A 27,360-nucleotide genomic window follows, 5' to 3' on the forward strand; every position below is an offset into this window, starting at 1 on the left:
ACTGAACATCACTTATATAATTCTACCACTATTCCTGCAAAGTTTCAGAATGACTCTCTTTTAAAAAGTGATTAGCAACATGCAGAGATTCGTTGAACTACCAAATAATATATGTGGTTTTTAAAACTGGACACAAAAATGTCATAAAAAAGGATTATCTTTCCAACTGCTTATGAAAACAAATGAATAAGCAATAGATACTGTTTGCAGACCAGAGCCCTAAGTGATTAGGTTCTACCGTCCGGTCCCTGTCTAAGCAGGAACGTGACCACTGCGTGGGGTCCGCTGACGGGCCCCAAGGGGGACAGGATGCAGCTGTGGGGGACAGGGGGCCAGCAATACTGTGCTTCCAAAGCCTGAGCCACAACAAACATGAAGAGGCAATCATGAGTGAAAGTCACTGTTAAACTAACAGAAAGACTTTATTCAAATTAAATGATGACTATGGAGGGGGCCAGATAAAGCGTACTGAGTGTTGGGGAGGAAGGAGTGAAAAGAACACTCAGAAAGTGGACTAGCAATGGGCAAACACCTTCTCTGTCCTGTTCTGTTCTCCGCTCTGCCTTCTCTGCAGTCAAAACTTGCACTCACCTCACCCTCCTGTTCCGAACTGAAAGAATTAACACTAGGAAAAAAAACACCAATTCTTTTACCAAAACAAAACAAAACACATAAACCCTTAGGCATATGGTTTTAAAACATTTTGTTTGCCACGAAGTGCGATAAAATCTGACACATAATTCAGATGTTTACCACGGGTGAGAACAAAGCAGCCCGGGGTGAAGGTCGTCGATTTGGGGAGCGGGGAGGGGTCATGCCAGCCACAGAAGAACCACATCAACACCACCCAGACATTTACATATGCTCTGATGAAAATACACACACAGCTCAGCCATGAACAACACGCTGTGATCTGCACAGCTCCACTCTCATGCAGATTTTTGTCCGATAAACACGGGACAGGACTGTGACTGTATTTTCTCTTCCTTACGATGTTCTTAATAACATTTTCTTTCCCCCAGTTTATTCTCTTGTAAGAACAAAATATGTAATACACGAAACACACAGTATCTGTGAATCGACTGTTCGTGTTATGGTAAGGCTGCCAGTCAACAGCAAGCAAAAGGAGGCAACAGTCACACACGGATTCTCGGCAGCACGTCGGGGGTGGAGGGTGGGGGGGTCAATGCCTCTCAACCCTGAGTTGTTCAAGGGTCAGCTGTATCATGGGTGAGAAAGTGGATGGCTGAAAAGTCCTGACGCTCCACAGCTTTCGATCAGCTGCATTCATTCTTTACGGAGAGCACCATTTCCTAAGTCATCTCTGCTTCGCAGATAGGGAACAGACACCCATAGACCTCATAGATATATACAGAACATTCCAGAATATGCATTCTTCTTGAGCGCACATGGAACTTTCTCCAGAATAGACCACATACTGGATCACAAATCAGGTCTCAACTGATACCAAAAGATTGAGATTATTCCCTGCATATTCTCAGACCCTTTAAAACTGGAACTCAATCACAAGAAAAAATTTGGCAGAAATTCAAACACTTGGAAGCTAAAGACCACTCTGCTCAAGAATGTTTGGGTCAACCAGGAACTCAAAGAAGAACTTAAACAATTCACGGAAACCAATGAGAACGAAAACACATTGGTCCAAAACCTATGGGATACTGCAAAGGCAATCCTAGGGGGAAATACATAGCCATCCAAGCCTCACTCAAAAAAACAGAAAAGTCCCGAATTCACCAACTAACTTTACACCTTAAAGAACTAGAGAAAAAGCAAAAACGATGGCTGAGCCACACATTAGAAGAGAAATAATTAAGATTAGAGCAGAGATCAATGAATTAGAAACCAGAAACACAGTAGATCAGATCAATGAAACTAGAAGCTGGTTCTTTGAAAGAATTAATAAGATCGATAAACCACTGGCCAGACTTACCCAAAAGAAAAGAGAAAGGACCCAAATTAATAAAATTATGAATGAAAGGGGAGAGATCACGACTAACCCCAGGAAATAGAAACAATTATTAGAAATTATTATCAACAACTATATGCCAATAAATTGAGCAACCTGGATGAAATGGATGCCGCCTTCCTGGAAACCTATGAACTCCCAAGACTGAAACAGGAAGAAATTGACAAGCTGAATAGGCCAATAACCAGTAATGAGATTGAAGCAGTGATCAAAAACCTCCCAAAAAAACAAGAGTCCAGGGCCTGAGGGATTTGCTGGGGAATTCTACCAAACATTCAAAGAAGAAATAATACCTATTCTACTGAAGCTGTTTCAAAAAATAGAAACAGAAGGAAACCTTCCAGATTCATTCTGAGGCCAGCATTACTTTAATCCCCAAACCAGGCAAAGACCCCATCAAAAAGGAGAATTTCAGACCGATATCCCTGATGAATATGGATTCCAAAATGCTCAACAAAATCCTAGCTAATAGGCTCCAACAATACATTAAAAGGATCATCCACCACGACCAAGTGGGATTTATCCCCGGCATGCAAGGGTGGTTCAACATTCGCAAATCAATCAATGTGATAGAACACATTAATAAGAGGAGAGAGAAGAACCCTATGGTCCTCTCAATTGATGCAGAAAAAGCATTTGACAAAATACAACATCCTTTCCTGATTAAAACTCTTCAGAGTATAGGGATAGAGAGAACATTCCTCAAGTTCACAAAATCCATCTATGAAAAACCCACAGTGAGTATCATCCTCAATGGGGAAAAGCTGAGAGCCTTTCCCTTAAGATCAGGAACACGTCAAGGATGCCCACTCTCGCCACTATTGTTCAACATAGTACTAGAAGTCCTAGCAACAGCAATCAGACAACAAAAATAAATAAAAGGTATTCAAATTGGCAAATAAGAAGTCAAACTCTCTCTCTTCGTAGATGACATGATACTTTATGTGGAAAACCCAAAGGACTCCACCCCCCAAATTCCTAGAACTCATACAGCAATTCAGTAATGGGGCAGGATACAAAATCAATGCACAGAAATCAGGTGCTTTCTTATACACTAACAATGCAACTGTAGAAAGAAAAATTAGAGAAACGATTCCATTCACAAGAGCACCGAAAACCATAAGATACCTTAGAATAAATCTAACCAAAGAGGTAAAGGATCTATACTCTAGGAACTACAGAACACTCATGAAAGAAATTGAAGAAAACACAAAAAGATGGAAAAACATTCCATGCTCATGGATCGGAAGAATAAACAATGTTAAAATGTCTATGCTACCCAGAGCAATCTATAACCTTCAATGCCATCCCGATCAAAATTCCAATGACATTTTTCAAAGTGCTGGAACAAACAATCCTAAAATTTGTATGGAATCAGAAAAGAACGCAAATCGCCAAGGAGATGTTGAAAAAGAAAAACAAAGCTGGGGGCATCACGTTGCCCGATTTCAAGCTATATTACAAAGCAGTAATCACCAAGACAGCATGGTACTGGCACAAAAACAGACATACCCGACCAATGGAACAGAATAGAGAGCCCAGATACGGATCCTCAACTCTATGGTCAAATCATCTTCGACAAGGCAGGAAAAAATATGTAATGGAGAAAAGACAGTCTCTTCAATAAATGGTGGGAATATTGGACAGCTATATACGAAGAATGAAACTCGACCATTCTCTAACACCATACACAAAGATAAACTCAAAATGGATGAAAGACCTCAATGTGAGACAGGAATCCATCAAAATTCTAGAGAAGAACATAAGCAGTAGCCTCTTTGACATCGGCCACAGCAACTTCTTTCAAGATTCATCTCCAAAAGCTAGTGAAACAAAAGCAAAAATGAACTTTTGGGACTTCAAGATAAAAAGCTTCTGCACAGCAAAGGAAATAGTCAAGAAAACAAAGAGGCAACTCACAGAATGGGAGAAGATATTTGCAAATGACACTACAGATAAAGGGCTGATATCCAAGATCTATAAAGAACTTCTCAAACTCCACACCCAAAAACCAAATAATCCTCAAGTCAAAAAATGGGCAGAAGACATGAACAGACACTTCTCCGAAGAAGACATACAAATGGCTAACAGACAAATGAAAAACCGTTCATCATCATTAGCCATCAGGGAAATTCAAATCAAAACCACACTGAGATACCACCTTATACCAGTTAGAATGGCAAAAATTGACAAGGCAAGAAACAACAAATGTTGGAGAGGTTGTGGAGAAAGGGGAACCCTCTTACACTGTTGGTGGGAATGCAAGTTGGTACAGCCACTTTGGAACATAGTGTGGAGGTGCCTTAAAAAATTAAAAAGACAGCTACCCAATGACCCAGCAAATGCACTACTGGGTATTTACCCTGAAGACACAGATGTAGTGAAAAGAAGGGCCATATGCACCCCAATGTTCATAGCAGCAATGTCTGCAATAGCCAAACTGTGGAAGAAGCCGAGATGCCCTTCAACAGATGAATAAAGAAGATGTGGTCCATATATACAATGGAGTATTACTCAGCATCAGAAAGGATGAATACCCAACTTTTACATCAACATGGATGGGACTGGAGGAGATTATATTAAGTGAAGTCAAGCAGAGAAAGTCAATTATCATATGGTTTCACTTATTTGTGGAACATACGGAATAGCATGGAGGACATTAGGAGAAAGAAGGGAAAAATGAAGGTGGGGAAATCAGAGGGAGAGATGAACCATGAGAGACTATGGACTCTGAGAAACAAACTGAGGGTTCTAGAGGGGAGGGGGGTCGGGGATAGGTTAGCCCGGTGATGGGTATTAAGGAGGGCATGTACTGCATGGAGCACTGGGTGTTATATGAAAACAATGGATCGTGGATCACCACACCCAAAACTAATGATGTATTGTATGGTGACTAACACAACATAATAAAATAAAATTTAATAAATAAATAAATAAATAAATAAATAAATAAATAAAGGAAATGGACACCCAGGGGAACTGAGTCTCTGACCACGATCCCCAGGATCACTAGTGATGACAGAATAAGCTTCGAGTCTTCCTAATTTCATATTCTCTCCACTACCTGTAGATTTGTCTGGTTCATGTTTTATCCTCAGCACACCTACATCTCACCTGTATACCTGAATGATGACTTAAAAACAGAATTTTCAGGAAAAACACATGAATTCCAAATCTAGCTTTACTAGTGTTTAACTCGAGGAATGAAAATTCATTTTATTTGAAATAGCCTTCATATCACTGCATTTTCCCAAGCCTTCCAGACTTCATAAGTCAGAAAAATTACATCTCTTTTCAAAGAAATTTAACCTTTTTTAAATGTAACTCTATATCTATATGCAAATGTTTCCTAAACTAAGATGTTCTGTCGCATGCTAACTTTATCTCCACACCTAAAATAACTGAGCGACTACTCAGGGCTAGCAGAAACGCAGTGTACTAAATTATACACGATTGCCTCCAACATTTCACTAGTTTTAAGTGGTGACATAAACTTGCTGGAAGCACCTTAGCCTTGCTTGAAACGCATTTGAACTGTTTTTCTTGAGTAAGTCCTATCAAAAATACTTAAAGATTTATGTAACATAGCTGGGTGGTTATACAGTGTCTCTCCCTAATCAATTTCAGCCCATTAGGCAAGCATTTCAAACAGAAATAAAACTGGCAGAATCTCATCACTTACAAGCTCCCCCAGTAAAAATGAATCGCCAAACCCAGGGATACCCTATGAATAACAAGGAGCTAACCCCCCAAGAAGAGAGTAGGACGAAAGGACAGGCAACCTCTTCCAGTGGAACTGAATGGACTCCACACAGCTTTGCATGGCTCTGCAGTTATGAGCTCATCTCAACTGCTTGTACTTCCGGCTCTTGTGGAGCTCACAGGCAGTGAACCTGGTCCAGTTCAAGGGCAGCATTCAAACTCAAGCTGCTCAGTAAGTCTGCAAGAAGAATGCCTTTCTGACAAACCTCTTCTTTGTGCCAAGGCTTCCACAATCACTGAAAAGCTTTGGGTTTTAGCAACAACGTGGCACCAGATGACTCTGAAATGTGGCTTAACCTATGAGATGGCAGAGGAGTGAAGGACACTCAGCCCATTTATTGTGGTTATGTGAAAACTGAAATAAATTCGGTAATAGCATCGACGGGAAGATCATCCCACGTGAATATAATAATAACCCTTGCAAGACTGTGCAGGGTTCATATGTTAGTGGAGGGCATCCAATAGTCTGATCACTCCGACATGTGGCAGCAGAAAGACTGGAAAATTAACTTTTCTCTGCTGCTGAAGACACGGATATATTTCTCAATTCATGCTTAAATGCCTACGCATTTTTAATATGGTAGAAATAACCCCAAAAGGGGGCGCCTGGGTGGCTCAGTCGGTTAAGCATCTGCCTTCGGCTCGGGTCATGATCCCGGGGTCCTGGGATCGAGCCCCGCATCGGGCTCTCTGCTCAGCGGGGAGCCTGCTTCTCCCTCTGCCTCTGCCTGCAGCTCTCTCTGCTTGTGCTCTTTCTCTGACAAATAAATAAAACATTAAAAAAAAAAAGAAAGAAAGAAAGAAAGAACCCCAAAAGATGGGTGTACAAGTATAACAGATGTTAGAGTCTGCTCAGGGTGAGATTTATGTAAACCAACTAAAAAGGCAAGAGGTTTTCTATAACTTCCAGAAGAAAAGGGAGATTATGGGTGTACATAGTTTAATATTGATTCAAGACTATTACTCTGGTGTTTGGGATACATAGTCCTACAGCCTAGATAACAGGTAAAAGAACAAAAAACCACTTGTGTACCAACCATTTACATATCAAAGTCAGATAAGACATTTCTTACAGAATGGCAAGGTGAGGTGCTCCACAGACCTGTCCCCAGCAAAAGAACGTAACTGGTGAGAATTCAAAAACCTAGCCATTTAAAGTCTCTGGAAATTGTTCTAAGGGTATACAGCAAATGAAGAAACACTTATTCAAGAAAATCTACAAAAATTCAGTAAGAACAGAGAGACTCAGTGACACGTGGGCCATGGCCCACTCCCACCTTCCACCCTTCACCCTCACAGTTCAGAGTGGGTGCTGGTGTGGCCAGAACAACGGCGCTCCGGGTATCTAACCAGGAAAGGCAGGCCACTCACAGTTTTCAATCCCCCCAGCTGTGAGCTGCACAGGCTCAATTCCTGAGGCGTGAGCCAAGTGGTTAAGAGAGACCTTCCTCACGCGGCAGAGGCTCTACTCCAGGGACGGCAGGCTGCGACTGACTAATGGGACTGTGGTCACCCTTGCCCCGGCTCACTCACGGAGTGGATTCCATGCCCAGAGAGGCAAGGCAAGAAGACCGGGGGTACAGGTCCTGCCAGCCCCCTGCCCATAAGCAGGAATGTCCCTTCCTCCTCCAGCTCCACAGTAGTGGCTCAGAGACTCTCCCCTGGGGGCAGAGGCAGTCAATAAAAACACAAGAGCTCCAAAGCTCTCCCCAGAGAGATAGACTTAATTTGAAAGAGAAATGGGGAAAGTTCAAGCATAAAGGTTATCTCAAAAACCATGGAGATTTAAGTGGTGAGCAACAGAAAAGAGCCTGGTAGCTCTATGAGAACAACAAGCTTAGTCACAGGACCGCTAGTTTAGTAGAGAGAGCCAGGGAAAGACACACCTAAAACTCCTCTTGGGGTCAGGGCAAACCTCAAAGACTGACCTAAACATCTACCTCCGCAAAGGGGCCAGAATTTAACGGAATCAGGCTGAGGAGCAATTTATAATGCAAAGCATTGATTAAAGCAGTTTGCTCAACTAGCAATTACTGGAGCCTAACAGTTAGTGTGATACCACACAAGGCAGACAGCTTAACAGAGCAATCAGGCTAAGAGATGGTCACTGCCGTCCCACTGCGTCCATCCCCAAGGCTGTGGCCTCTGAGCAGCAACCATCAGAGAGTCCCATACTCCAGGGGAGCAGACATCACTGAAAGAGACCAACGAAGTCACTAAACAAGTAAGTAAGCTAGAAAAAATAAAACAAGGCTTGGAGAAAGGGGAGAACAGTACCCAGAGTTGCTACAATATACTACCTAAAATACCTAGTTCTCTACAAAAGACTTTAAGACATGGGAAGGAACAGGAATGCAGGACCTGGACCCAGAGAAAACCACCAGGCGACAAAAACTGCCTGTGTCAGGGCCCAGTTGTCACATTCAACAGTCCTCAAGTCAGCTAGCATAAACAAGTTCACAAGAATGGGAGGTAACCATGCTTAAAGAAGTAAACGGAGACTAAAAAGAGAACAGTTACAATATAGAAACAAATGGAAATTTGGAGGTTGACAAGTATAGAAAAACTCACGACAGAGAGTCAACAACTGATTGGATCTGGCAGAAAAAAAGCAAACCTGAGGATAAATCGAGAGTTCATGCAACCTGAAGAGCGGAGAGAAAAAAGAAAGTGAATCGCCTCAGACTGGTATGAGACACCAATGAACACAAGAACATGCATATAATGGGAGCACCAGAAAGGAAGAAAGGGAGGAATAGAAAAAATCTTCAAAGAAATAATGGCTGAAAAGTTCCCCAGATTCACGAAACCCATGAATCTACACATTCAAGGAGCTGACCAAACTCCATCCAAGCAGAATAAATGCAAACACAAACAGATGCACGTAGTCAGATCATACTAGAAATGCTGAAATCAGAGACAAAGATAAAATTCTGGAAGCAGTTGTACTGGGTTAAATACTGCCCTACAAAATGTATATCCTTCTTAGAATCTCAGAACATGACTTTATTTGGAAATAGGGTGACTGAAGATGTAATCAGTTGAAATCTGGTCATACTGGAATAGGGTAAACCCTGAATCCAGTATGTGATGATGGACACAAAGACTGGACGGATGGGTCTTCAAGACAAGGAATCCAGGACTAGTGGCAACACCAGAAGCTAAGAGAAAGGCATGAAATGGATTTCCTCCTAGAAACTTCAGACAGCACAGCCCTGCCAACACCCTGACATCAGAATTCTAGCTTCCAGTAGTGGGAGAGTTTCCGTTTCCGTTGTTTTAAGCTACTGAGCTGGCAACTGTGACAGCAGCTGGTGGAAAGTAGACAGCAGACAAAGAAAAGGACTCCTCACGTACAAGGGACCCCCAACATGACTAACAGCCTATTCTCTATCACAGCTAGTGGAGGAAGCAGTGGGGTAACACATTCAAAGAAGAGAAAAGAAATAAAACGGTCAGCCAAGAATTTTATATACAACCCAAACTTCTAAAACTGAAAAACAAAAATGATAAACAAAAAATGAGAGTACTCATTGCCAGCAGCCCCGCCATACAAGAAATACTAAAAGATGTTCTTCAGGCTGAAAGTAAATGATGCCAGGCAGCATTTCCCACACAGGAAACAAAATGGGGAGAAACAAATAAAGTAATTAGGTAATTATAAAAGACAATGTAATGACACTCTCTCCTTTCTACTCTTAATTGATTTAAAGACCAAATTGTATAGCACAACAATGTGAACATACTTAAAGCCACACAACTATATACTTACATGATACAATGATAAATCGTGTTATGTATATTTTACCACCATCACCACTGCAGCAAAATAACTGTATAAAATAATATGCATAGTACTGTATTATTTTCCCTGTAAAATATAGAAATATATTTGACAACAACAGCATGACGAGGGTAGATGAGAGTTGTACTGCTGTAAGGCAATGACATCAAAAGTTTACTCAAACCCACAGGAACAAATGAAGGAAACGACAGGGTAATGAAAAGGATGATGTAACAAATACTGTAAATACATCTTTACTCTCCTTTATTCCCTCACCTCATTTAAAAGATATAAAATTTAGGGGCACCTGGGTGGCTCAGTCAGTTGGGGGGCTGCCTTCGGCTTAGGTCATGATCCCAGAGTCCTGGGATCGAGCCCCACATTGGGCTCCCTGCTCAGTGGAGAGCCTATTTCCCCCTCTCCCTCTGCCTGCCGCTCTGCCTACTTGTGCTCTCTATCTCTCTGTCAAACAAATAAATAAAATCTTTTCAAAAAAAATAAATTAAAAAAATACATAAAATTTAAAAATTATAAAATAATTATAACAATGTATTGTGGAGTTTGTAACTTGGATTAAAGTAATATATAAAATGCATAGAAATATCACAGGAAGGGTTGGGTAACAGAACTATGTAGGAGTGGCATTTCTATATCTCACTGGAACTCAGTATAAAGCCAAAGTAGAGTATCCTAAGTTAAAATGTAGATGGTAAGCAATAGAATAAATAGCAACAAAATGAATTTTAAAATACAGTAAAAAATAATTAAAGGAATTCAAATGTCACATAAGAAAAGGTTTATTTAATGCATAAGAAAAGAACAATGGAAGCCCGGAGGAACAAAAAAGATATGAGGTATACGGGAAACACAAAATAAAATGGCAGTTATAAAGCCAACTATGTCGGTAGTAACATTAAGTGTGAATGGATTAAGCCAACCACCCAAAAGGCAGCAACTGCCAAACTGGAAACAAATAAAACAAAACAAGGTCCAACTATATAAAATCTTAAGGGAACACACTGAAGACTGGATGATACAATGTGTTGAATGTAAAAAAGTGTAACACATAGCATAGAAACAACGAGAAAGCTGGAGTGGCTATGATATCAGACAAAATAAACTTTAAAACAAACAAAAAAATGTGAATAGATAAAGAGGGGCATCTTATAATGACAAAAGGGTCAATCCATCAAGTAACAGTTATAAACATTTATACACCTAACAGAGACCCAAAATATACAAAGCAGAAGTTGAAAGAATTAAAGGAAGAACTAGAGATTTCAACAATAGCTGGAGGTATCAACACCTCACTCCCAATAATGGACAGAACTATACAGAAGATTAGCAAGGAAATGAAGGACTTGAAAAACACTGTAATCCAGCTAGACCTAACAGATATCTATAGAACACTCAACAACAGCACAATACACAGTCCCTTTACGAGTACATGAGGGGTGCCTGGCTGGCTCAGTTGGTGGAGCATGAGACTCTTAATCTCAGGGTTGTGAGTTCAAGCCCCACACTGGGTGTAAAGATTACTCAAAAATAAAATCTTCAAAAAAAGAAAAAAAAAAAGAGCATATGAAATATTCTCTAGGATAGACCACATCCTAGGCCATAAAATAAGCCTCAACAATTTAAAAGGAATTGAATCATACAAAGTAAGTTCTCTGACTACAGTGGAATGAAATTAGATCAATAACAAAGAAATCTGAGAAATCCACAAGTATGCAGAAATTAACCAGCACACTCGCAGATGACTACAGGATCAAAGAATAAGTTATGAGGAAAATTAGAAAATACTTTGAAATGGGTGACAATGAAGAAACAGCACACCAAAACTTAGGGTAGGCAACTAAAGCAATGTAATTTCTAAGAAGATACAAACTACCAAAATAACTCAAGAAGAAATGGAAAATCTAAATAGATCTATAATAAGAGATTGAATTAGCAATGTTAAAAAAGTTAACAAAAAAAGCTTAAGCCCAGATAACTTCTGTGGTGAATTTCACCAAACACTTCAGTAAGAATTAATACCAAATTGTCAAAAATTCATCTTAAAAAATAGAAGAGGAGGGAACACTTTCCCACTTATCCTATGAGGTCAGTATCATTAACCTGATACCTACCAAAAGCGGCAAAAGACATCATAAGAAAGGAAAATTATAGACCAAGATCTCTCATAAATACAGACATAAAAATCCTCAGCAAAATGCTAGCAAATCAAATCCACCAGTATATAAAAAAGGATTATACATTAACCAAAAGAGATTTATCCCAGATATGCAAGATTGGTTGCAAACTGAACAAACCAGGGCTAAAAGGGAATCTGGTCAACCTGATAGAAGGCATCTATGACAAGCTCTCAGCTAACATCACACTTCACGGTGTAAGACTAAAAGCTTTCCCCTAAGATGAGGAACAAGACAAGGATGTCTGCTCTTCCGACTTCTATTCAACACTGTACTAGGGTTCTAGCCAGGAAAATTAGGCAAGGAAATGAAATAGAAAGCATCCATACTGTTAAGGCAGAAGTTAAACCACCCATAACTGCAGACAGCATGATCTTGAACAGTACATAAAAAATCCTCAGGAATCTACTTGAAACTATTAGAACCCAATGATTTCAGCAAAGTCGCAGGGTATAAGAAAATACAAAAATCTATTGTGTTTCTATTTACTTGCAATACAAAATACAAGAATGAAACTAAAAATTAATTCCATTTATGCTATCAAAAAGGATAAACACTTTAGAATAAATCTAACAAAACTGTAAAACTTACACTCTGAAAACTACAAAAAGAATGTTAAAAAAATTTAATGAAGACCTAAATAAATAGAAAGACACCCCATGTTCAAGGATCGGAAGACAATATTAAGATGACAATACTGCCCCAATTCATCCACAGACCCAATGTGGTCTGTATCGAAATCTTAGGTGCCTTCTTTAAACAAACTGATGAGCTAATCCTAAAATTTACCAGGAACTGTAAGGGATCCAGAATAGTCAAAACTATCTTGAAAAAGAAGACAAAGTGGGAGGAATCACACTTCCCAATTTCAAAACTTACTTTATAGTAACAGTACCAATACTTTTACCAACACAGTGGTACTGGCATAAGGACAGACTGGATCAATGGAACAGAACTAAGAGTCTAGAAAAAAATATTTTCACGTATGGTCAGCTGATTTTTGACAAGGGTGCCAAGACAATTCAATGGGACATGATTAGTCTCATCAGCCAGGGGCACTAGGTATATACCCAAGAGAACCAAAAAACTATGTCTGCACAAAAATGTGTATACCTATGTTTCATGGCAGCATTATGCACAATGGCCTCCAAGTAGAAACCACCCCAAATGTCCATCAATTGATAAATGGATAAGCAAAATGTGGTACATGCATAATATGGAATATTATCCAGCCACAGGCAGGAATGAAGTACTACTGATTTGTGCTACAGCCTGGACAAACTTTAGAAACATTACTCTAAGTTTAAGAAATCAGATATTAAAGACCACATAGCGTATCATTTCATTCATCGAAATGTCCCAAACAGACAAATCCATTGAGACAGAGAGCAGTTTCAGTGATTGTCAGGAGCTGGGAGGAGGATGTCTGACAACGGGGATGGGTCTCTTTCTGGAGTGATGAAAGCATTCTGGAATTAGAATGGAGTGCTGTCGAAGGACTTTGTGACCAGACTATAAACGAGTACACCGTATATTCCATGCGGGTAACTTACAGTATGTGAATTCTACCTCTATTTAAAAAGCCAGCTTCTTGATATTATGAATATTAATCAGATGTGCAAACTTACCAAAATTCTTTTACGGTCCTTTTCTGATAAAAATTTTACTGGCGGGTATTTCTGGGTGAAGCTGTAGAACATGAAGAGATGAGAAAAGAAGAGTCAACCATGTCCTGTGAGGATTTTCTCTACTACCATCAAAACAAAGGCTAGACTGTGCCATTATTACTGTCTGCTCCTTCTATCCATTCCAAGCGAGGGCTGTAGAAACCAAGCGGTTATTGGCTCATTTGAATTCAAGAAATATGCAACCGGCTCCTTGTGTAGCATCAGGCTGAGGACAGAGCTTTCATCCTGGAGAAGGGAAAATTTACCAAGGTACAGGCTCCACGCAGCCAGAGCTAAGCACAAAATAAGGGGGGCAGGGTGGCCTCCTTATAATGCTGTATCGAGGTCTGGAAGGAAGAAAGCAGCTGTGTGAAGTCACAGACCCAAAGCAGAACACTGTGCCTTGCAAGGGGAAGAAAAGAAAAAACTGACTAAGCCTGTTCCCTTATTCTGGGCAATTTCACAATTGCAGCATCTCTTTCTACACCGGTGCCCCGGAACAAAATGGCTGGGCACCAGCACTTTCTGCCTCCGTGGTCTGCTCTCAACACACCTTAAGTCTCACCTCATCTTTCCATAATGCCTCTTGCCCCCAGAAAAGGTCACATGGGTCCCCAACCCCTAGTGATATTTCCGGAGCAGGGCAGTGCAAACTGCAGATAAAAGATCAAATGAGAGTTGATATATGCAGATTTGAAATATCCATTCTTAAAGTGGTTAAATGGTTCAGTTAGGAACAAAGTGCTTTTAGTAAATTCAAAGAAACCAACTTTACAGTCATTATTTTAATTGGAGAGGTGCCAGGGGCACTGTCTCATCCCCTTCACATCCCCAGCTGGGATACAGAAGGCATTTCCTTAATGGTCACTGAACTGAACAGAATATGACAGGTCATTAGACAGAAGGCCTTGAAGCAAGTGTTTCTCATCTCCTGGAAGAGTGGAAACATGCTTAGAGCTTGGGGCAGCAGGGCTTTCTTCTACAATGCAGATGAATTCCCCTATTAAGAGCTTCCAGATTCTCAAAAGGTCAAGTTCCCCTTGCAGACTACAAAACCAGAAGCAGGCAGGTGGGAGAATCTGAGGGAATGAGTGAAAATCTTGGCCTTCCCTCTTATTAGTTCTGTGACCCAGAGCAAGACCCCCAAGAGCTCTGTGCACCTCAGGGCTTCCTGCTGTCAAGGGGTAATCACAGCACCTTCCCCAGAGGGCTGCCCTGGCAGGAGCTGTCTTTACCACAGGTAATGCCCAAGAGAATGTTCTCACAGCGGCTGTGGGGCAGGGCACATTCTGCCTGCTGGAACAGTGGAAGCCTTCAGGGAGCCTGACAGATGCCTTCTTTGCGAAGTGACACTTCTTGTCATTCCAAATGCTTTCTCCGTCAGTCAGGCGGACATGGCCAAGCAAACCACAGCACTGGCTGTGTGCACCCCTCACACAGCCCTGACATCCACTCTCTTCTCTGAGCGCCCACACCCACCACTCCAGCCTCAATCCCAAATTCCACAGCCAGCCATGGGGCGCACCTACGGTGTCTCGCTCCTTCCAGGCTGACCCTCTCCCCACCTGCCCACTGTTGCCCCTTGTACCGGAGAGAAAACAGCAAACAGTTTTCTTATAGGAAATACAGTTCAATGAAACTGAAGCAAAAACATAACTGCCCGACATGGTCACATGTGGAGTACAGACTGATGAACCTACTTCAAACACTGTGCTAAAAACCTTTAAAAAACGAAAACACTGGCTGGGCTTCTTGCTTTGTTTTCTTCAACATGTAGCAACCAAGTTTCAGATTTCAGATGTATGATCAAGTTATTAAACTGTTGGAAGGACTCTCTTATAACCCTCATTTCTTCCTTTGAAAAGTCAGGCACACAAAGTCAGAAATAAGAGCAGGGCTAACTCCTTCAGGGTCCTCCTCAGTCTGTCTGCACTTCACACTGTTTGCCTTCCTGCAGTCACGTATGACAGAGCTGGGGGGGGTGTGAGGGGATTGTGTGAAGTGACTCTGAGGTAACTGCGTAAGGGAACTGCGTGGGGGGCTGTGTGAGGCGACTGCATGAGGGGACTGTGTGAAGTGATTCTCAAGTGACTGCGTGAAGGGACTGCATGAGGGGACTGCATGAGGTGACTCGGGTGACTGCGTGAGGGGCTGAGTAGTAACTCTGAGGTGACTGTGTGAAGGGACTGTGTGAGGTGACTGCATGGGGGGAACTGCATGAGATAACTCTGAGGTGACAGCGTGAAGGGACTGCGTGAGGGGACTGTGTGAGGTGACTCTGAGGGGACTGTGTGAGGTGACTGCATGAGGGGACTGTGTGAAGTGATTCTCAGGTGACTGCGTGAAGGGACTGCATGAGGGGACTGCGTGAGGGAACTGTGTGAGGTGACTCGGGTGACTGCATGAGGGGCTGAGTAGTAACTCTGAGGTGACTGCGTGAAGGGACTGCGTGAGGGGACTGTGTGAGGTGACAGCGTGAAGGGACTGCGTGAGGGGACTGTGTGAGGCGACTCTGAGGGGACTGTGTGAGGGGACTCTGAGGGGACTGTGTGAGGGGACTGTATGATGTGACTCTGATGTGCTGCTAGCTGGGCCACTCCTTCAGCATGCCACTCAGGCTTCCCCTCCTGCACTTTACCAGCATTGGGCAAAGTGGGCAAGGGAAAGGCATAGGCTGCTTTAAAGGCCTGCAGTAGGTTAAAACCCTACGCAGCAGCATACTGGCTCATCCATATATTCATTTATTCCAGAACTTTTTACTGGGCACCTATTCAGTGCCACACACTGAGGACACAGAAGCAAACAACGTAGAGAAGCAAGAACCTGCCGACACGAAGCCTGCATTCTGCATTTCTGAGTGTGAGACAAGCAAGGGAGGTGAATGAAGCAGGAATTGAATAATGGATCTTTTCTTACCCCCCAAAATTAATCCTTATTATTTTATGCCATTCTAGACTCTAAACTTCCTGTACATGAAGGTAGCGAGTAAGAAGCATTTTTACTTAGAATTTAAATTCTCATCATTACTTGCTATCTATTCACAGAACATTTAAAGATATTGAGATGAAATTAAACAAATGGCAGGCAATCAAACTGTTAAGAAATGGGGGGGTGGGGCGCCGGGTGGCTCAGTTGGTTAAGCGACTGCCTTCGGCTCAGGTCATGATCCTGGAGTCCCGGGATCGAGTCCCGCATCGGGCTCCCTGCTCGGCGGGGAGCCTGCTTCTCCCTCTGACCCTCCCCCCTCTCATGCTCTCTCTCTCTCATTCTCTCTCTCAAATAAATAAATAAAATCTTTAAAAAAAAAAAAGAAATGGGGGGGTGTAGTAAAGAAGAAAAAAAACTCACAAAACCCACTTACTTAGGCTTCTAGAATGGCATTGTTCCCATTTCTTTCCCCATATACATATAACCCCTACCTTTCAAAAATATCCTTATTTCCTGGGGGTCACTTTGCCCCCAAATGACAAGCACATCAAGACAACATAATCCAGTTACGTTCTTATCTTGCTCGTGTCAAGATGGGTGTTTGATCATTCTTATCATACAAATCAGTCAGGAAAAATAAAACCAGACAGAGCTCTATCGATTTCTACCACAAAGTCATGTCCGTACTGGACTTTCTAGCTAACACAATAACCCTGGCTCATCTGTCACCTGACTTGCTCACCAACCTAGAGACCAGAACCATTTTAGGATGAGTAACTAGTAAAGCAGAACTAAGTAGAAAACACTTAACCTCTGCACCTATCTTAAAAGTAACTCTCACAGTTTGAAAAGAATGAGTTACTGGCACATTCTTCAAGATTATATTTATACTTGTGCTTCACTTTCTGATTTAAAAAGGACAAAGAACATCACAAAAGTATCAAAAGGAATCATAAAATTCTCCTATTTCAAGAGATCGTGTGTGTAAACCATCATCTCAGGGAAGTTATCCAATTAATTCACTTTTCATAAATATTACTCTCTAAAGACTTTATCAGTGGTGAGCAATATTTTTGGGGGGGCAACATAAAAACCTGGTGGGTTATTCTTACCATAAACAATTTTTTTTTAAGTTTCAATTAAAATCTCTCAAATTAGGACGCCTGGGTGGCTCAGTCGTTAAGCATCTGCCTTCAGCTCAGGTCATAATCCCAGGGTCCTGGGATCGAGCCCCGCGTCGGGCTCCCTGTTCGGCGGGAAAGCCTGCTTCTCCCTCCCCCACTCCCCCTGCTTGTGTTCCTGCTCTTGCTAACTCTCCCTCTGTCAAATAAATAAATAAAATCTTTTAAAAAAATAAATAAATAAATAAATAAACCTCTGAAGACCCGACTCTGGACACACAGTTTTCCCAATAAACTCAAGGGAGAAGTTCCAGCGCCGGAGCTCGACTGTTTCAGAGAGAGAGGGAATGTGGGTGCAGCAGAGCCACACACACCCACACACTGGCAGGCAGGGGTCAGGGGGAGACCCGACAAAAGGTGAGGAGCAACGTGCTTTGGAATCTGATTCAAGTAAGTTCTCACTGTATTCTATTACTCTTCCCTTCCATCCACTTTACCTGGACTCAGTTCTGGAACTTTCCTGATGTATGGTGACAAGCAAATAACTGACCCTAATTTCTTATAGTACTTACACACAGTACTAGGTTTTAGGTCCTCCAGCTTTATTTTCTTGTTTTGGAATTCTCTCAGACTAATCAATATTTGTGCGACACCACCTGAATGCCCTGCATAACTTAAAAGAAGGTAAGGCTTAGCTTCAATTTGTATGCCATGAATTTTCAGGAACTGAGAAATTCACAGAATTTGGAAAAGGAAGATTACAACACACTTAGATCCTCTCTTCTTCTCATGTTTGGACTATTTGAATCAGGGTTAAAGAAACCCAACAAAACATTTATATGGCCCTTTGTTTATATCATCATAGTTTGTAGAAATCAAACTGACAGAGGTTAACAGAGGAAGGACTTCTAACATAGGAAGACTCCTGAAAAAAAATAACTTTATTAAAATAAATAATTTTCTTCCTAGAGAGAAAAAAAGCTTCCATAGCTTCCAAAAAAAAAAACTTTCCATAGCTTTTATAAGAAATAGTTCATAATGACAAAAGAAAAAAAAAGGGTTTAAAACCACCACATCCAAATTTTACAGTAAACATCTACCTTCTCACAGACAAGTTCCTATATTGAAAGTGCCTGATATCTTTCATATTATAGAATTAATTACATAGATAAAAAAAAACTATACAGTTTAGATGAATTTATATTGAATAGTGACCTTCTAAAGTCAAAAGGATAGAAGTATTTTCTTTAAAAAAAAAAAAAAAGTACACCTACCTTTTTTCCAAATCTCTGATTTTCTCTCTTAGTGGTTCAACGATCTAAAACAAAAATAACCAACATCAGTTTTGAAGCAAAGACAGTTCTCCACCGCTTCCCTCCTCTCTGATGTTCCACATGGGCACGACATCATGCAAAACAGATTGTAATTTCTTCTATTATCCACTTCCAGCTTGAAATTAAGTTATACTACTTGAATCACAAGTCAAGAATCGAGATAATACACTGCACGTTGGAACTCTTACTCCACAGACACTTAAGTCTCTGGGAAAATTAACCTTTTAATTTCCTTACAACAAGCAAGGTGGCTGAGGCTCACAAGAACAGGCAGATCACCACCACCCTCTTCTTTTCAGGAATGAAAAAAACCCCTCAATGCTGCCCACAAAGCTTAACCTCTTCTTTCTGCACATTATCTCCACATCATCTGCTCAGCACATGAAGGAAGGGCAGGCTGTGAGCAGACCCAAATTCCTGTGTGTTAACATTGGGAGCTGAGATAGAAGGACGAGAGCAATCCGAGAGCTTCTCCACAACTGTGACATTTGGCTTCAGATCAAAATGACTGACTCCCCATCTCCTCCCACAGCCCACATTACACTCACGTACCTATATCTACAATTATTGGACAAAAAACATAAGCAATTATTTTTAAATAGAAGGTATATAATCAACCAGAGGCGCTAGCTTTCAGTGAGCAGGTGTGTGGCTTCCCCATCCGTACATGTGGGCGCTCCCCAAGTTCCCCGTCCTAGCATCTGAGTTGGGCGGTTTTCCTTACAGCATCTGCTGGGGTGAGTGGATGCTGGCACTTGCCTCCATCCCTGGTGAAAGTACTCACTTCCCTTTCTCTAAGAAATTCTGGGAAGGTCAGTTGAAAAGTCAGACAAACTCATAAATCCATTTTGCCTCTGAGGTAGAATTTGTACATCATGCCTTTATCAAATGGCCAAACACTGACAGAGAGGTGTATCCACAGCATAACAGATGAAAAGACTCCTCTAAATAAGGGAGTAATTTTTGAAGAGATGTTTTCAAAATCACGGGTTAGCATCGGGCTCTCACAAGAAAGGTACCAGCACAAGCCAAAGAACTGAAATTGACAAACATAACGACAAAATAGGAGCAAAATACAGGAAAGGAACTAACCTCTTCGATCTTGCTCTCGATTTTGAGTTCACCATTTTCCTGGATAGACCTGTTGAGTAGAAAGCTGCGAAACTGAGATCCATTGAGAGGCTTGATGACCTTAAGATTTATTTCTGAACAAATGACAACACAAACCAAAAGCTGCACACCATCTCAGCGCTCCCCTTCCCAAACATCAGTCCCAGGTTCCAATTCCCTCCAGAAGGGGGTGCACCCAAGGAACGGAAGACAATGGAGGAGAGGAAATCTCAAATTCATCTCACCAGCTCACCTCTACTTTGTAAGCGTTATTTCTATTCCACTAAAATAATCTTTCACATTATATTCAACATGCAATTTTAAATTAGAGGCAGGAAGTGTGTCTATAGGAGTCCAAGTCTCTCTGCTGGGCTTTCCTGGGGATTTGATGCAAAATGGAGCTTTTCCAAGTAAAAAAACAGAGTTCCTTTAAATGGGATCTCAGCACCCCTCCTAGCCACACACACAAGTCTTTGTCAGGAGACACTCACACCCTGGTGGTAGGAATCAGATCAACACCGCCCCACTGGCCTTGCAAAACCTACTCAATCTGAAAAGCCTGGTGGCGGCACAGCAACCCTTTACCGTAGTAGCCCAGTGCAGGGGCATTTGACTGCCAAACCCACCGCCAGCACCACAATTGTGATTGCTGCTCTTTTATTTTCACTATCAAGGCAGACAAAGTGGAACGAATTTTTCTTTAAGTGTAAAACTGTACTAACAGCGTCAAATTTGTTTTTACAATGAATGCTTGTTAATTTTTTTTTTTTTAGAATATCAACACAGGATTTTACTCTCCTGAGTGTCCCTCCTATGTTTATCATAAAGCACAAATAATGCACACTCAGGCCAGAAGGCTCCTCAGGGCTGAATCCTGAGATAAGCAGGTAGCCTCAGAATCTACTGGTCTACTCCCAGAGCCAGGGGCCTGCATGGTTTCCTAAAGATAGCCCCCTTCTCAAAAGGCTTTGGAAAGGCACGCCCCCCACTGTGTGCTTGTCCAAGCCACCCAGAAACACAATCACATTTTAGCAGGGCAAAAGCTAGGGTCAACCCTTTCCTGTGTACAAAAGGAGGGAAGGGACGTTGAGGCAGGCAATGATGAGGAGCCAGCCAATAAAACTGGGCTTTACCTGAGCAAATAGTAAAATCAGATGTATTCATCAAGAATATCCATAAGAAAAAAGACAAAGCTCAGATGTGTGAATGGCAAAAAAAAAAAACCTGTTTCATTTTTAAAATATTCAATTAACCCATGCCATCTACAGTCTATTTGTAATAACTGAAATGTGTCTGTAAAACCCGACCACAACATCCAAGTTATTAAAAACAGTTACCTCATATTAACGAAGTTGCCCCAAACAGCTGGAAGGGAAAGAAGAAAATTAGGTCAATATTTAACTTTGTGATATGCAAGGATTCCAACTAATACAATTTTAATGTTTAACCAATATTTTCAAGTACACTAAGAAATCTAAATTACAGCTCATGAAGACAACAAAACGCACACTTCTGAAGTATTAAGTCCTACTAAAAAATAAGTGAAAAGAGGATCCAATACTTCTCTTTAATTCTGGATTACCTCTTTTGGGGTCTGGAGTTCAACTGTGCTTGTGTTCTGATAAACAGTATGTCCCAACCTTTGTCTGAGGAAGAGCCAGTCACAAGCATCAAAGAACTGCATGTCTGAAAGAGATCCTAGGGCTCAGTCCAGCCTTTTCCTTTTAAATGTCTATGAAACCAAAACCCAGAGGGGTTAGATAATGGCCTGACACTGTGGCTTAACTTCACCTGGAAGCCCATCCTTTCTCACACTTGCCACATCTCTCTTGTAGTCTAGTTTCTCATCAGCTGGCCTGCTTCCTTGATTACAGACACCTGGAGGGCAGGTTATCATGTGTACACAGCTGGTGCTCAATAAATGTGAATAAACCAGCCCAGCTGCCACAGTGAAGTTTTGCCATGGATGACTTTAAAAACATACTAGACTATGAACCACCATAGCCACAGCCATCAGTGAAGGCTTTGGAAAGGCACGCCCCCACCGTGTGCTTGTCCAAGCCACCCAGAAACACAATCACATTTTAGCAGGGCAAAAGCTAGGGTCAACCTAGGGTCAATACTAGACTATGAGCCACCAGAGCCACCAGTGAAGTTGCTGAACAGAGAATTATTTAATAAAGAAACCTTTCCCATGAATGAGTGTCTCTAATATTTGTACTCATTCCTCTTTGGCCCTCCTTTAATCATCCCCCAAATATGGAATACCTCCTAAGGGCCAGATGCTCTTAGGTGCTAGAGAAAGACAGAGAGCAAATGCACACATTCCCCCCCCGCCCCCTCCCCCCCCACACCCATCCTGGAGATGGCGATTCTGTGAGCTCAAGAAGGCCTTCAGGTTAGGATCTACTCCCAGGCATCTTCTTATTGTCATTGTCTGGTACATAGTAGGGGTTTAATAAATGTTTACTAAATAGGACTCAGTTTCCAAAATCACTTGTTGCTGATTCCATACAAGCACATTCCTCTCCAGAGTAGTAAGCAACTGATACAAAAGATAGCAATAACTAACTAATGTGGCAAATAAGCACGAAATGGGAAAATTACTATAAATCCATACTATATTCCTTATTCATTAAAAAAAAAATAAAGAATGTTTATACCTTTGGACCATGTGAGCTTACTTTTGAGTATTATCCTAAGGATATACATATATATACAGGAAAGCCGCCTTCACAAATCATGGCCTTACTTATTAAAAAAAAGGGGGGGTGGGGGGAATAAACCCAAATGTCCTACGATTAGGGAATTGCTATATAAATTATGATACAGCCTTTCAATAAAATCGGAAAGCCATTAAATCTCACAATGACTATTATCAAACAGACAAGAAATAACAAGTGTTGGCAAGGACGTGGAGAACAGGGAACCGTCATGCACCGTTGGCAGGAATGTACACTGGGGCAGCCGCTATGTAAAACAGTAAGAGGTTCCTCAAAAATTAAAAACAGAAATACCATATGACCCAGCGTTCCATTTCTGGGTATTTATCTGAAGGAAACAGAAACACTAACTTGAAAAGATATCTGCATCCCCATGTTCACCACAGCATTATTGACAACAGCCAAGACACAGAAACAATCCGAGTTTCCATCCTTGGATGAATGGATTATTCGGCCATAAAAAGAAGGAAATCCTGCCACTTGAGGTAACATGGACGGACCTCGAGGGCACTATGCTACGTGAGGTAAGTTAGACAGAGAAAGACAAATACTGTATGATCTCACTTATATGTGGAATGTCAAAAACTGAATGAAACAAAAACCCAAGTTCATAGATACAGAGAACAGATTAGTGGTTGCCAGAAGTGAGCAGGTGGGTGTGTAGGTGAAATGGGTGAAGGTGGTCAAAATAAGTCCTGGGAATGTAATGTACAGCATGGTGACTAGTTATTAATATTGTATTGCGTATTTGAAAGTTGCTAAGAGTAAATCTTAAAAGTTCTCATCACACACACACACACACACACACACAAATGTGTAACTATGTGTGGTGATGAATGGTAACTAGACTTACATAATATACACTGTATATATATAGTAGTATATATAGATAGATGTTAACTATTAACATATATAACTAATACATAATATTACATATGTTACTAATATAATACTATATATAATGTTGCATGTCAATTATATCTTGGTTAAAAAATATGGTTATGAAAATACACTGCAACATGGTAATGCAGTTATGACAATTCCAGATGAGAAAATATATATGCAGTATGACTTCTGCTAATAAAAACCACCTAGAATAAGACTGTCTGAAGATGCCAAAATACTGTTTAAATGGTGACATTTTTATCTTTCCTTGTATCTATGTTCTTACCTTGTGTTTTAAAAAGGAGGGAAAAGATTTCCAAACCCTTGCTGAACACCATGCCCCCCACCCCTCAGAAGACCTGGGAACACAGGGGTCAGTGGTCAGCTCAGTGCTGGCGTTGTGGACGAACCTGCAGTTGCCAAACCCCATGGGCCCTGCTCTTCACTGTGTACCTCAAATAAACCAATCATCTCATTTTGACTTTAGGATTCTGTTGCTTGTCAAAATATACCAGGAAGCTGTCCCTCTCTGGCTGTGGAACCTCAGGAGAATTATCCAGTCCTTAAGATGCCTTAGGGTGGATAATACCTTTTGACAACCTTTTCAAATCATTCCATGGTTACTAGTTTATTCATTTTCTTTTTAGCCTTTTCTTGAATCAGTTTAAAAGGTCTGTCTCAGAGATGTTTCTCAATCTTCTATCATCCCTTAGACCATCTGAGAGCATGTGAGGCTGCCCCCCTTCCTGGATGTCTTTGCCCTCCTTGAGGTATAGACACCAGGGCTCTGAGTGCTCTCTCCTTTCCTACTGGTCCTACGCAAGCATCCCTCCCCCTGTAAGCAGGTGAGGGCCCTGGGATCCACCCCGGAGAATAATGCCCATGGCCACATCTTTGCTACCCTTTATAAAGAGGTAATAATGGCCATACATGGCTAACGCCCAAACCTATTCTTGTGGCTCAGACTTCTTCGATTGGCTCCCTGCACTTGGAAACATCCTGCTCTTCTCAGTTCACCCCTTCTCCCGCCCCCCGCCCCAAGAGCTTCATAACCTCATCTCCCCTCCTCACCAATCAGACCTCCACGTAGGCCGCCATTACCTCCTCCCCCCCCGATTTGCAGCCTCCACCCTCCCTAAAGCAGCTCCATCTACATACGGTCAGAAGTGCACACACCTTACCTGCGCATGACATTCTTGAGAAAACCTCCCCAACCTCCCTGCCTGCTCCAGGGGACATCAGGAGCCCTCTGAGTTGTCACAGCACCAACGACACACTTTTTAATTGGCAGTTTACAGGTGGGTCTCTCTGCAAGATGAGGGCTGATTCACATTTGCAACACCAAACACATTCAGGCCAGCCACCAAAATTAGATGAACAGAGGAGGTCGAGGAATGTTTTCACTTTACTACATTTATCCCCTGCTCAGTACTTTTTCTTTTCAGAAGTGTTATCACCAATTAATCTTTAAGATGTTTTTATGTCAAGTGTTTCTGACCTCCTTCTATATTTTATTTTTTTAATTTTTTAAATTTTTTATTGTTATGTTAGTCACCATACATTACATCATTAGTTTTTGATGTAGTGTTCCATGATTCATTGTTTGTGCATAACACCCAGTGCTCCATGCAGAACGCGCCCTCTTTAATACCCATCACCAGGCTAACCCATCCCCCACCCCCTTCCCTCTAGAACCCTCGTTTGTTTTTCAGAGTCCATCGTCTCTCATGGTTCGTCTCCCCCTCTGATTTCCCCCCCTTCATTCTTCCCCTCCTGCTATCTTCCTCTTTTTTTTTTCTTATTCTTAACATATAATGTATTATTTCTTTCAGAGGTACAGATCTGTGATTCAACAGTCTTGCACAATTCACAGCGCTCACCATAGCACATACCCTCCCCGATGTCTATCACCCAGCCACCCCATCCCTCCCACCCCACCCCCCACTCCAGCAACCCTCAGTTTGTTTACTGAGATTAAGAATTCCTCATATCAGTGAGGTCATATGATACATGTCTTTCTCTGTTTGACTGATTTCGCTCAGCATAACACCCTCCAGTTCCATCCATGTTGCTGCAAATGGCAAGATTTCATTCCTTTTGATGGCTGCATAATATTCCATTGTATAGATCTTCTTTATCCATTCATCTGTCAATGGACATCTTGGCTCTTTCCACAGTTTGGCTATTGTGGACATTGCTGCTATAAACATCGGGGTGCACGTACCCCTTTGGATCCCTACATTTGTATCTTTCGGGTAAATACCCAGTAGTGCAACTGCTGGATCATATGGTAGCTCTATCTTCAACTTTTTGAGGAACCTCCATATTGTTTTCCAGAGTGGCTGCACCAGCTTGCATTCCCACCAACAGTGTAGGAGGGTTCCCCTTTCTCCGCATCCCCGCCAACATCTGTCATTTCCTGACTTGTTAATTTTAGCCATTCTGACTGGTGTGAGGTGGTATCTCATTGAGGTTTTGATTTGGATTTCCCTGATGCCGAGTGATGTTGAGCACTTTTTCATATGTCTGTTGTCTGGCCTTCTAAACTCTCAAAAGCTCTGCCTGCTTTGTTTTAGAGAAAAAGAACTCAGCCCAGCACACACCAAAGACAACCAGTAGGCAGGAAAAGTTCCTGTATTACCACAGACTCATTCCAAGGAGGAAAACACAAGCAATTCCCAACAATTATGGAGCCTTGCTCCCCATGTTCTGTGTAGATTGGCCTGGAACCTTGCAGGGCACGGAGTTTAAAAGTAAAACAGTATTAAAAATTAATGTTGCTTTTAGAATTCTGCAACCTGCTTAAGTGAGCCTGACCTACCTTACAGTGTTGCAAAGGGATCGCTGGGAACTACAAAGAGCTATACTCTACAGATACCTGAACTAAATGGAACTAAATTAAGTCAATTATATACCATACAAGGACTCAGTATTAAGAAAAGTATTTTTAAAAAGATGATCATTCACCATCATTGACAAAGGGCTTAAAATCAAATTCTCTTACACGGCTTTCAAGATAATTTATTCTGATTTTTATTTTAAAAATACTTAGCACGCAAACTGAGGCACACTGGTTTCCCAATTCTCTGTCTGTATCCAGACTTCATGCTATGCAAGGAAACCCCGTTCAAGAAAATCTTTCACATAGAAATTTTCATTTAGGGCAAAAAAATTGAGTGATTTTTAAAGAGTATGATTAAAAATGAGTGTCCTTTTCCAACAAAGGAAAAATTAAAATGCTCATTCAACGCTTTCGTAGTCCCTATTAGTCTAACGTGGTTTCTTAAATTTTAATCAGACAGCACTCGAGACAAATCCTTTTAGAACATAATTTCTCAATCTGAAACCTGTGGGTCTCCACCAGATTCCTGAATGAATTTCAGGAAGTCTAGGGGGAAAATCCTTGAAAGTCCATGCAAAACCACGCATACAAAGCTTTCAAAAATCCCCCATAAAAGCTTGAAATTCCAGAGATGCATTGGTTTTTAGACTCTGAGTCCTTGAATGCCAGGTCACACAGAAGGTGCAGATTCTTCACCAAGAATCCTATTACCTTATTTTAAGTACTGTTATGATACTGGATTAAACAAAACCATTTCCATTTCACACCTATACATTTTAAATGGCTGCAATATGCTTTAGCATGTTTTTGTTGGACATTCTGATCACCATTTTCACCTAGAGAGCACATGTACTTTTATCCTAAGTCAGAGAAGGGAGTGTGAGTTAGGGAAGCCACTCCCCAGCTTGGCTAATGGGCACACACCTGTATTACACACAATATGCCCAGCGTGCCTGCAGGCAAGTACAGACAGCCAGACATCCTACAAACCAGCATGCCAGGGGCTCACCAACCTCGGCTTGGTG

General features: G+C 41.5%; 1 protein-coding gene across 2 annotated transcripts in view; it reads right to left on the bottom strand.

Moving 5' to 3' along the window:
• The window catches only part of UXS1 (UDP-glucuronate decarboxylase 1), a 99,117-nt gene that overhangs the window by 47,994 nt on the left and 23,763 nt on the right, over nt 1–27,360 (bottom strand). The window contains exons 2-5 of one of the 2 annotated variants that reach the window (XM_035001897.1): nt 21,223–21,250; nt 19,868–19,931; nt 18,716–18,759; nt 13,354–13,414 (exon numbers count right to left, since the gene is read on the bottom strand). In XM_035001897.1, the coding sequence (XP_034857788.1) occupies nt 13,354–13,414; nt 18,716–18,759; nt 19,868–19,931; nt 21,223–21,250 (197 nt within the window). The remainder of the gene's footprint in view (nt 1–13,353; nt 13,415–18,715; nt 18,760–19,867; nt 19,932–21,222; nt 21,251–27,360) is intronic. The other variant, XM_035001898.1, reaches the window with a different exon arrangement.

The sequence above is a fragment of the Mirounga leonina genome, unplaced genomic scaffold (assembly GCF_011800145.1).
Source record: "Mirounga leonina isolate KUSES-001 unplaced genomic scaffold, KU_Mleo_1.0 Mir_125, whole genome shotgun sequence".
NCBI lineage: Eukaryota > Metazoa > Chordata > Mammalia > Carnivora > Phocidae > Mirounga > Mirounga leonina.